General features: G+C 43.6%; 1 protein-coding gene across 5 annotated transcripts in view; it reads right to left on the reverse strand.

Annotated features, from left to right (window-relative positions):
- LOC139383358 (protein quaking-A) overlaps window positions 1–9,314 on the reverse strand; it is an 84,907-nt gene extending 75,593 nt beyond the window's left edge. For 4 of the 5 annotated variants that reach the window (XM_071127869.1, XM_071127867.1, XM_071127868.1 and 1 more), the window contains exon 1: window positions 8,884–9,312. In XM_071127869.1, the coding sequence (XP_070983970.1) occupies window positions 8,884–9,028 (145 nt within the window). In that variant the 5' untranslated portion in view covers window positions 9,029–9,312. Of the gene's footprint in view, window positions 1–8,883 lie in introns of all 5 variants that reach the window. The other variant, XM_071127864.1, reaches the window with a different exon arrangement.
- Window positions 9,315–12,102: the final 2,788 nt, after the last annotated feature.

The raw sequence follows: 12,102 nt of genomic DNA on the forward strand, positions 1-12,102 counted from the left end.
AGAGGAAGGCAAACTTGCAGAACACTGCTACCGTCAACCTCCTGGTGCTCTGCCGGTATCACCGGATGCTGTGACGCAACCACTGGTTTGGGGGGGGGGGGGGGGGGTAACCCAAGTTCAGGGAAGGAGACGGGACAAGGATGCACTGACTTGAGCAACTGCAGTGTGGAATTCAGCAACTATCACCACAAATTGCTTCAAGGTACCCTGACCGTTTGCATTTACCCTCAACCGCAAGACTCGATTTATACAAACCTGTTCTACGGAATAATTTTTAAAAAAACACCTTTGTCAGTCAGCTGAGCAGAGGTCTACACTCACTGCCAGGGTGAAACTAGGCTACGGTTTACAGATTGAGAGGACTAAGCCACATTCGTACTCAACCACCAAGGTAAAGTCAGCCTTTACAAGACAGGCACACCCTTCCACAGACAATAGAAAGGAGAATGTTAACAGGTTGCTGTATGGCGAGAGAAACAGATGAAGGAGCATTCTTTGCAGGGGGAAAACAGGCAGAGCCTTAGGATCTGAATGGCACTACCCTCTACATATTTGATGGTGTAGTGCTAATGATGGTCTCATATGCCCAGAGGGGAGGGTAATGCTCAGCTACAGAAGCGTTAGAGAAACAAGTTTGAGACAAGTAAATGATTCATTGTTGATTTAAAAAAAATTGCGGCTTGTGCCTTGCAAGGAGAAGTCGAAGGTTGCAAACTGCCTGAAAAATGGATCTGTTGTAGCATTTATGGAGGAGATGAGCGGGAGCTAGAAAGCTTTCAGGGCTTTATTCCAGGACTAAATGTTCCAAAAATAAGTCCTGCATGATATGCACAAGGCAGATCAAAGGTCGTCTACAGTTAATGTAATGTAGATCAAATGGAGTTAAAATTCACTAACAGTAGGCATTTGGAAAAACTGAGTGATATCGGTTAAGCGCACTTCAAGCTACCCTAAATTCCTCAGCAAGCCGCTAATGCTTGCCATTCCTCTCAGAAGAGAGGGAAAGAATGCCAGCAGAGAGAACGAGAATCAGCTAATTTCTCCACCTACCTGCACTGTGTGTCAAAAAAACTAAAAGATGAAGGGGGGGAAACGCTGACAAATAACACAGCAACTCCCATGGAGCCGAATTGTTAGGCCCCATCTGTAGCAACAGCCAGCCCTGAGACTCAATTGACTCAGACTAGAGCAAAAACAAATGAGACAAAGAGCGAGTGTTGGAAGGAGTGGAATGGGAGCTATTCGAAGGAGTCGTGTGGACGAGGGAGGAGAGAATTGGAGATGTTTATTATTATTATTTTTTTTTAAGCAGTCGCAGGTGGACTCTTACAACTCACAGAAAACGGGAGACACAGAAGCACCTTGAGAAACAATACTGAACAAAAACGCAACATGTAAAGTGTTGGTTCCAAGTTCCAGGAGTTGAAAAAGATATGCACAAAAAGCTTGTGAAATTTTGTCACATGCCAATTAGTGAGCATTTCTCCTTTGCCAAGATAATCCATCCACCTGACAGGTTTGGCATATCGAGAAGCTGATTAAGGGTTAATCTACAATTTCCGCAACACCCCCGGATATCTAATTAACATAACTAGAGTTTTGCATGGGCTGCGTCTCAATCCACCGCATCTGCAGATGTCAACCCCCCGCATCTGCAGTGAAAGGTGGCAGAGCTAGAGCCGTATTTGTCAGACCATGAGACATCCCTAGAAAGATAAAGGCATTCACAAAAATGTCTAGTGTCTCAATGGTTTGGCCTACAAAGTATTGACCATTCTACTGAAAGATGACTCATGAACAATGCCGTTCTCGATTCTGCTCTAGGGTTCTTCTGAAGGTTCCCAGTAACAATTTATTTCTATGAAAGTATGGAGATGCGTTCCTTTTAGACACTGAACTAGGCAAAAAAAACTGTTTACTGATCTCTTATATCTCTCAGATATAGGACACACACTAAGACAGATTTTGTTTTTGCCAGCTGGTTGTTCCATGTAGTGAATCTGTTATTCAATGCATCCATTGGTTAATAGCAGAAATGCATCTATATTTTGATGCCTCCGGGGGTCTTGAAATTCAAAATAGCTAACTGATTCTTGGTCATACCATCTTAAAACAATTCTATGTCTTAGCTTAGAACCCCCTCCCTGGCTCTAGAGAGTTAAACAGCATGATCATAACAGGTACACCTTGTGCTAGGGACAAAAGGCCACTAAAATGTGTTGTCAAAACACAATGCCTCAGATGTCTCAAGTTGAGGGAGCGTGCAATTGGCAGAGCTGTTACTATAAGTCGCCTCCGTCGTTTTAGATAATTTGGCAGTTGCGTTCGGGCCTCACAACCTCAGACCACACGTAGCCAGCCCAGGACTTCTACATCCGGCTTCTTCACCTGCGGGATCGTCTGCGGGGGGCGTGCTGAGTATTTCTGTGGTTAATAAAGCCCTTGTGGGGAAAAACAAATTCTGATTGGCTGGGCCTGGCTCCCCTGTGGGTGGGCCTATGCCCTCCTATTGCTGCTCCCCTAACCAGTCATGTGAAACCCATTACACAGGAAAAGGGACATAAAGGAGCAGGGCTTTGCCTTCAGCCATTTTATGAAGCGTCGAAACAGGCTGGTCGTCTTTCCCAGAGACTAAACCAAACTTAGGCGACCCCTTCTGCCTGAAATGGGTGTTAGTTCCTTTGGCTAGGCATGTTTCTCACATGCACAAACTGGGCAGAGGAAGGGATAGGGCAAAGTCTAGGGAGGATGAGTTTAAGCTAAAACATTCCAAAAATAAACAAAAGAACCAAGACAGCTGTTGTGGCACGGATGGGCCCAATCAAATCAGATTGAGCAAAAAAAAAAAAAAAAATGACTGTACTTGTCAGTGTTCCAAACAGGACATTATGTCTTTACCTAAACATGCACATGCCATCTGATTGAATTCATAGCTAGCAGTGCACTGGGTTAGTCAGTTGGTGAAATAACAGAACAGGGTAACCGGAAAGACATTGACACTCACCTTACGGGTGGCCAAAAATATACTAAAACGACACACCCCCAGTGCACTGCCTGCTATGAATTATGATGGTGCATTAGGGTCCTATCAAATCAGTTCGATTTATTTTGCCCGATTCAGTTCTGTAACATTTTATCAGGTGTCCGTTCAAAAAAAAATCCAGGTTCTCACACTAAAACTTTTTTTTTTAAATTATAAACTCTATACAAAGTGAAGACCAGACATACGAGCACACAGAGGCATTCCTGTTCCGTTTCAGGAAAGATGAATAAACATCACCGATGCATTTTGTTAATGTCTTATGATTATGTTTGGCAAATTAAGTTCAAAACACTTAGTGGTTATCCAACTAAATTAAATGTAAAAATAGTTGCATTCTGCTTTACATGTCTGGAATCCGCCTGCACTTTCCACAACAGGGATTTTATTAGGGCCCTAGTGTATGCACGCCTTTGGAACAGTAAACTCGGTGCTATTCTGATCATTTGAAATATAGTTTCTTAAGACCATAGCCATGAATTTACATTCTAAAGAAAACATATGGTCCTCAAAAATCAAGTTAATGGTTTGAGTACGATCAAGTAGCGCAGTGCAAGTAGTAGTGCAAGTAGCCTATGCATTTAATGATAATTCAATTATTTGAGTGGTCCAATTTCCGCACACACAACGAACTTGGCTACGTTACAGATTAAAACGTCTCTAAACTGTCATGTCCTGTTCACGCCATGCATAATTTGTTATCCAGTGTTCCAAATGCTGTGCCATTTCCCTTCTGACAGGAAGCACCGTGACCTTGCTTGTGGAACTTGGAGTTGCTCAAGTTCAGAGAACAGCTAAACTGAACTCAATTTTAAATTAAAAAGGGAAAATAAAATGTAAGATCCCATAAACGGCTGCTTGTAAGCAGCCAAAACGCAGAGTGGCTTGGGTGACAGAAAAAGCCAGACATCTGGGGCAGAGGCGGTTGTGATAAGACCGCCCCAGCACTCACGGGAATGTGGCCCGAGATAACAGGGCAGGCAGGGCCTGTTGGAGGATGACTTCATCAGCTGTAGCAGGGCTGGCCTGCACAGGGCCGTGGGCCAGGCTGAGCTCACAGACAACAGCATGCGGGCATCAGATGGGGGGGGGGGGGGTGAGACACTATGGATCCTGGGACAGCCTTGCACTCACCCTGTCAGCCTCCTCTGGCTGCCCATTTTATTACCCACGGAGAGCACAAGGGAGCAATTTAGAAAATCAGGCCTGCAACTCAGCTTTACAACTGGTCGCTCAGTGAATGGTCTTGTTAATTAAATTCTATCTTATAAGTGGTGCCTTGGGAGGGAATCAGAGGCAGGGGTGTGGAGGGGAGGGTGACAGAGACCCATAAAAGGTTTCAGCCTGCACAACAACCATGCCCCGATCCCCCTCCCCAGTTGAGAGCTTTTGTCTCTGAAAGCCCCAGGCACCGTCTTACTTTGCGAGTGGCACTCAATCTTGTTTGGTGGCAAATTGATTGCGTGTCAAAGGTTAGTGCGGATCTAGCCCTGCCCCGTGCTTGCAAAGGGTCACCCTACGACAGGAAATGAAGTACCTCGGCAACGGGTAGGGACTGGGTATAGACCGACAGAACCGCATACTCTTCTGTAATCTTTATTAAGGGCCAACTCTAAACCGCAACTGTCCCAGGGGACTTCCAGTGCCTAAACAGATTCACTCCTCTAAAAAAAACATGACAAATCACAAGGAAGCATCTGATTAAACACCAGCAACAAACCGTAAACACAAAACTCTATCCATTGTGCTTCGGTTAGCGGGGAATCAGTCTGCTCTAACGGCGTGACTTGAGCAACAAGGGTTAGATGGAGATTGTAGAGAGACGGCCTTTGAACAAAACAGATTCAGTTTGAGTAAAAAGTCATCGGGTTTGGCATCCAAAAGAGATGACTAAACAGTCTATACTGATTTAGTGCTTACCCTTACCCGCTCTAAACCAATTGCCTGTACGTCAGCTGCCTTGGAAAATGTTATAGGATCTCCACGCCAACAGAAAAACACTGCAATTTGTTTAAACAAGTTTGCTTGTTGGGGTGATGACAATGTAATGTAAAAATGATAATACAAATTTTAAAAAACATGGCAGGTGTCACCGCAGAAAGATGACCTGCTTTCAAAAACGCCTGTCAAGTCAAGTGACCTTGACGGGCTCAATACACACCAGCAATATAAAGGACCTAGGCAACACACGCATCTTGCAGCCGAGCTAAACCAGGGAACCGGGAGTAGTTGTTACACAAGGGGGTCACAGGGGCTAATGCTCATGATGTTGGCTTTCCCTCGCCATGGAAACAGCTGCGCGCACACACACCAAGTTGAAGGCACCGGAATGTGTGTTGTATACGAGTGTGTCCGCAGCTGTCAGCAGAGCTCTGAAGGAGAGAACCTTAACTGGAAGGGGAAGGAAGTTGACTTTGCTTCAGCTGTTCAATTTAGACAGAGGGCATCTTGTCATGTGGTCATGGTGCATTTGTTTGTGAGATGAGGCAGTGTTGAGTAACGCCAGCATACCAGAATGACTTCAATACCAGGTTTCGTATCATGGTAAAACAAAGCATATTAGCAAGTCACAATGGCACTTAATACAGACAAACTCAGCTACTGTGCTATTCAATCATCAGACATATTTTAAGTTTAACATCACTACGTTCAAAAACTTACATCCATTATGCTGAGTCGAATTGATTCATGCATACATTGCTTTCACCAATCTAAAGCTACATTTATTAAATTCTATTGATAGACTGGGTAAATCAAGATGTAGCCGAGGCCCATTGCATTGTAATGTTCTAGCCCATTCTTCCTCAGCTCCCTACTCATGTTTCACAAAAGTTAACATGCAGCCTAGACTCCCAGTGCAGGTTAATTGGAGCAGACATGGTGCACTTGCGCTATAAAGAGTACATCGGCTGCTCTAATACAGACTTGATCAGTGAGACAAATTTGACAAAAGTACCAAAATTCTACAACAGAACCATTTTACATGTTCTTGCATTCAAAAAGTACAGATGTTTGAGCATACCATGCAACACTACCTGTGAGTAAATTATTATTCTCAATACGAGAACTTCCCAGTGTACTTCTCCATAAGAAGTCTTGACAAAGACAATGCTGCTGAAACATAAAAAAAATGTAACGTTTGTTTTTCAAGGGTATTTCCTTCAGCCAACTCCCGTTGTCATTCAGTCACTCATCAGCAGGTACCAGGGTCACCTTGACTAAATGAACTAGACAGGTGTGATTCCTATAGTGCCACTTCCTATGCAACCTAAATAGAATCCCAGGCTGTTAACTACTTCCTGGAAAAATCTGCTGACACCTCATTGGATTCAAATTATTCACACAATAACCCAAGGTTAAATAAACAAAATCGCTGCAGTCTGCAAGCTGTCCTCTCAGACAGAAATCATAATGAACTGCAACGTTTATCCTCGCCACCTACTGAAACCGTGGTCTGCATTTGCATAACCTGAATGGCACGCAAATGTAACCCACACGACTAGCTTCCCACTGTGATTAATAGCAGCAGTCTACTTTATAAACATGCTATGGCATGGTAATGCTTTTCCCTACACTCAGGTGACGTTTGTACTCAATATTACAGCAGTGCACTATAAATGGGGATGGGCTCACGCCAGAAAGTGCAAGTCCAAAGAGTGAGCAAAGAGGGCTGCTCCTAGACAGCCTCCTGCTCTGGGGTGATTTTCCTCACACACACACTCAACATTTGACAGAGGGGTAAAGTTTGGGTGACTGCTGTGGTAAGCCCAGTAAACTGTAGAGCTGGAAAGAGACGAAGGCAGGCAACATGCGAATTGTGAAACCTCATGTGCAGCCAGGGAAGGGGGGGGCTCAGCCCCAGTCTCTTAAATCTCCCCCCAATGCTTTTGAGTAACAAGTCCAGGGTGGTGCAGCCACATTCACGTTCACTGCGGCCAGGCTTCCAGAGCTGGTTGGGTAAACCGATTCAGCAAGAGAGAAACCCTAGTGCCTGGTCCCTTTTCCTCTTATCTGGAGGAGTTTGGGTACAATATAGTGGGGGTAGGGAGGCAGGATGAAATTCAGGAGAGAAAAGAAAGGCCCCACAGTTTCCTGTCTCCCTTGAAAAAACAGCAGGGAGGGAAGGAAAGGGTTGAGTGAGCAGGGGTTAAAGCAACAACAAAAATCCCATATATATATATATATATATATATATATATATATATATATAATTTTTTGTTGTTGGTAGAACAGACAGCCTAATACATGCAAACATGTCTCATCTCCAACCACTCCCCCTGTGATTTTTTTCCCTCCAAAACAACCTCTCCAGAATTCAGTTTAGCAATGCTTAGTGGAAGGTGTGAGTTTATCTAAACTGGCTTTATGGTAGACTGGAGAGGTAGAAGCCGGCTGGGGAGGTATTTCAGACGTCACATTGCAAACAACCTGTTTTACAGGTGACAACACTCCTTTGATTGAACTGGTTGGTAAAAATGTGCACCATGAGATAAACATGACACATTTTGGTTCTATATTTGGAATAAAACTCAAGTCTTCAAAAAAGTACTTTACCAGACTAGATTCAACTGAATACTTTTCGCATTACCAACGCACTATAGCGACACTAATCTTTATTTTCAGAAAAGTGACTAGACGTCAGCTGTCCATATCAGATAGATAAGGGCAGGACAGTGAGGGGGAAGTGGCGCTCTCTAGCGTCACCTACTCAATTACATAAAACACACACGACTCCAGTTATGAATAGTACATTGGAGGGTTTCCCAACTCGGTCTTGCACGTTTTGTTTTTTTTGCTACACAGCCGATTCAAATGAGATGGTTATTTGAGTCAGCAATGTAGTTAGGGCAAAACTGCATGATTGGATATAACAGAAATAGGCCGCAATAGCAGTAGATTGTTATGTAAACTATGGATCTGAAGTGGCAGACTAGAAAATATCATGCGACAACGTGGCTGAGACGATGGCACTGACAAAGGCATGTAACAAAACACGACCATAGAATGAACAAACGACAATTCCTACCTAGGCAGTCGATATTTTTTCGCGGTTAATAAAAACATTTTTTTTAGCGTAAAGACCACAATTAGCTGCAAATCTAAAGAACCTAGAAATATTTTCACGGGAAAACAACCACTGCCGAGCCATTGTTTCGAAATCCGAACCGCAACAGTGGATGAACATTCCGATGTGGCGCAATTCCATCAGGCAGCTGATAAACAAGTAGCGTATGCGTATTTATCCCAACAAAAACTAGCTGTTATGGAGCGAATACAGGCAGATGCATTGTGTTTGATAGGCAACTTTTATCGTAAGGTTGTCCACGAAGGCTGGCACGTTTTATCCTGACTTTTTTTTTTTACCAATCCATTTCACACGAGTTCGATGAAACGTGGAGACTGGCTCTCTAAAAACAAACTCTTATTCACCCGCAAATCAAACCTGACAGGATAGGCTACAATATAATAGAATATACACTGGTAAGAAAATGTCGAGCTAGTTGTGTCGGTCCTGGCTAGCTAGTTAGCGGGCTAAAAACTTTTACTTCGTCGTCACATGTATAACCAAACGACATGTTTAGCTACAAATAAATTGAGGTTTGGTTGGAGAGAAAAACCCCGGTTGAATGGTGCACGAAACTAGTTTCACTTCCTCGAAGTTATCAATTTGTAAAGTTAAAAGAAGAAGTTGTGTGGCGCTCTGCGATACTGTAACTCACTAGCCTGCCAGGTTAGCCGGGCTATGTAGCTAGCGAGCATGCCTGCGCTCTTTGTAGCAATGCCCACCGAGCTCGAGAAATACGCTTTCCCTCCCAACCTCCATTTCTCAAGGCGGCATTTACCTTCATCGAGAAGCCTCTCAAGGTGTGTAAAGATGCCGCACAGATTTGGCAAGCTGGTCATCAACTTCTTTTCGTTCAACAATTGCATCAAATAGTCGGGACTCGGCCTCGGCCTCTCCTTCACTTCGATCTCCCCGACCATCATATTTGCGTCGAGAGTGCGAGCGAGCCTCCAACAGAATCCTTTCTTATGAAAATAATGTTTAAAAAATAAAAAAAAAGGCTCAAGAAGAAAAAAAAACTTGCAGATCAAATCCTTTGGTCCCCCCCAAGCTTCGATCGCTGTAGTTTAACGACCCTGTGTGCAATATCTGAATGAAGTTGTTGTTCGAGGGGGGGGGGAAATAATCACTATCTCCTCCCAAAGAGTTCGTTCGCGGTGTACTCTCCTCTACTCTGTGCGCCCAGGGACGTACCAATTTAACCACTGTCAGTGCGAGCGAGTATTAACCGAAAGCGTTCGTCCTCCTCTTCACCTATTGGCCAGAATCGCTTTCAAGGGACTGATGATATAACCAATAATGACAAGGTACTGCACCATGAAGGCGGTGACGTGCCAATAGGTATCACGAGCTACACAGAGATTAGAACCAATACAGTGCATGCAATACAGTGGACTTTTATTTACAGATTTCATACACAGGTTGTACCTTGTCGTTTCTCTCTAACGTTTCTCTGTAACTACCGATATGTGCTATTCAGATCCCTAAATAGGATATTTCGGTAGTTTACAGCTAAATCAAAAGCATAGTAATGCTTTTATTTTATTTTATATATTGCAAATTAAGCATTGTTACATCTCAACACTTAGATAATGATTCATGTTTTAATTTGATGGAGATAATTATATTCAATATTATGGTACACCCCCCCTTGCTTCTTCAACTGTGATATGATATAAATATAATAATTCATATTGGACATACAACCAACAGTTGTATTATTAGTTGTGTGACCAAAATAGACACGGGTCATGACATTTAAAATCAAAAACAGCTCCCTAAAATACCTCTCAAGGTCCGCTTTGGATGAATTAATCAATGTGACAATAATCAGTATATGCCTAGGCTATTATAACAGGCCTGCCCCTTCCTTGAACAGACCTTTCCATATCCATTGAAGCTGATCTCAATGCAGATGATCAATAGCCCACACAATGGAGCCACCTGGGTCGTTCCCTAATTGTCTAATTCAAAGAAACCCTGTCATGTTCTAATTTTGGCAGCTGTCGACTGAGCGGGGCCCACCTAAATCTGCGAATTTGACCTGGGCCCCTATTCAATTGGTTCACTGTAGTCTATCGGCCTTTGTGGAAGTAGTCCCTCTGCTTTGGCATATGAATAGTAACCAGCTGCACTGTGACCTGCTTTAGCCATCGTGTCAGCCCTCAGTGATACACTTCCTTCCAGGGCCACGTTCAGTTGTTAAACGTTGTCCAACGTTGCAGATAGAAATGCAGTGAATAGCACCGACATAATTCCTTGTTCTACATGTTGGAGAGCATTGTTTGTTCTACATTACATATTTCTATATGAATGTTCCAAAACGTGTCCTGTAATTCTAAAACATTGTGTTGTTGTTATATCTGTCCCTCACACTAAGCTGCTACAATTAGCCATCTCAAGCTGTGGTACATCGAAGAAGACAACAAAGTAGAAATATCATTAACACTGACATACCAGATCTTAAGACATTTATCCACATGATTGTGTTGCCATCCGTCAGAGGGAAAAAAAGCCTCCACCATGCAATTTACGCCTGGGGTAAGATATGTGTGCCCCCTCTCTTCCAATTACCAAAGAACTGCTGTGAATGTACGCAATACCGGCGGTGAAAACACATCACAAATATCTGGATTTTTATTTTTAAAGGATAGATAACTGGATCAGGTCCCTTTTACTTAAAGGAGAGATAACACACTGAGCAATACAGGGGGGAAAACTAGGAAGATAGAAAAAGAAACCCTTATTTTCTGTGAATCAGAGATAGCCAAATTGTTCATGGTGTTTGCTTTATGTTTCCCTTTTTCACCCCCTCGCCTATTTGAACATAAGTGATCGAGAAAAGTCACAGATTTCGGGAATCAAAAAGATCTGGCATTTATTTCAAGCTTTGAAAATGTGTTTATTTTTTTATCTCCACTGGCGCGCATGGTAATTTGTACCTTGCGCCTGGCTTTGTTTCTAAGTTGGGTCACATGCTCGTGGTGTGTGTGTGTGTGTGTGTGTGTATGAGAGAGATTGACTGTCTTGGCAGCGAGCTAGTGTAGAGCTGAGATATAGTGTTAATCACCCCCATTGCACCCCCAACCCCTGTGTTTTTGTATTTTATTTAATAACACAGGCTCCTTTTAACAATTAATCCAATTATTGAGGCTCCGGATTATTTTGTGAACATGCGTTCGTTTAGCTCCTTTTGAAGAGGGTGTTAAAGGGCCACTGAGGGGCCACAGTTCCTGGCATCAGAGGCCACTGCCACAAGCAAGTCAAGGAAATTATTCCAGCTAGGTTGAGATAACACTGTGATAAAGCTGTTGTAACATTCTCTATCACAGCAGTAGTGATGCTGAGGCCCAAAGGCCCTGTTAACAAACATACACACAGCACAAAATGTGCGTAACAAAACCCATTTTCTTTCCCATTTGTGTTCTTGTGTTCTATAGCCTACTACTGGATACCTACAGGCAAATATGCTGCCTGAATCTGGGTCAATTACAGACAAATCCATGGGAGAGAGAGAGAGGGTGAAATAGAAAAGAGAAGTGAGCACATTGTTTGAGAGGCTGGCGGTGGTTTAAACAAGGAATACTGTACATAACACACACACACAAATGAACCCCAGAAGACCTCTGAGTACCTGAGATGATTATAAGTGTGTGCCTGTGTGGTTGTATGTCTGGTGGGGAGGGGGTTAGATGTAGTGTGTGTGTGTGTTAGTGCATGGGGGGTCAATAGTATTCCTCCATTCTCCACAGGTCGGGGGGGGGGGGGGGATCAGAGGAGGCTCAAAGTGGAGCGGCTCCTTTCCTTTCTTTTTTACCCTCTCGTTTTTTTACCCATCCTCAGCAATCAGCAGGTCCGTCAGCCTGGGTGGTGGTGGATTAGGACTCTAATCCAGTCAGCAGCGTGGCGACAGATATCACATGATGGATGTGGCTACCCCGGCACCAATGCAGCGCTCTAATCAAGCCCCCGGGCAGGCGCTGTCTGTCCGTAAATG

This window comes from Oncorhynchus clarkii, chromosome 25 (genome assembly GCF_045791955.1).
Source record: "Oncorhynchus clarkii lewisi isolate Uvic-CL-2024 chromosome 25, UVic_Ocla_1.0, whole genome shotgun sequence".
NCBI classification, from domain to species: Eukaryota; Metazoa; Chordata; class Actinopteri; order Salmoniformes; family Salmonidae; genus Oncorhynchus; species Oncorhynchus clarkii.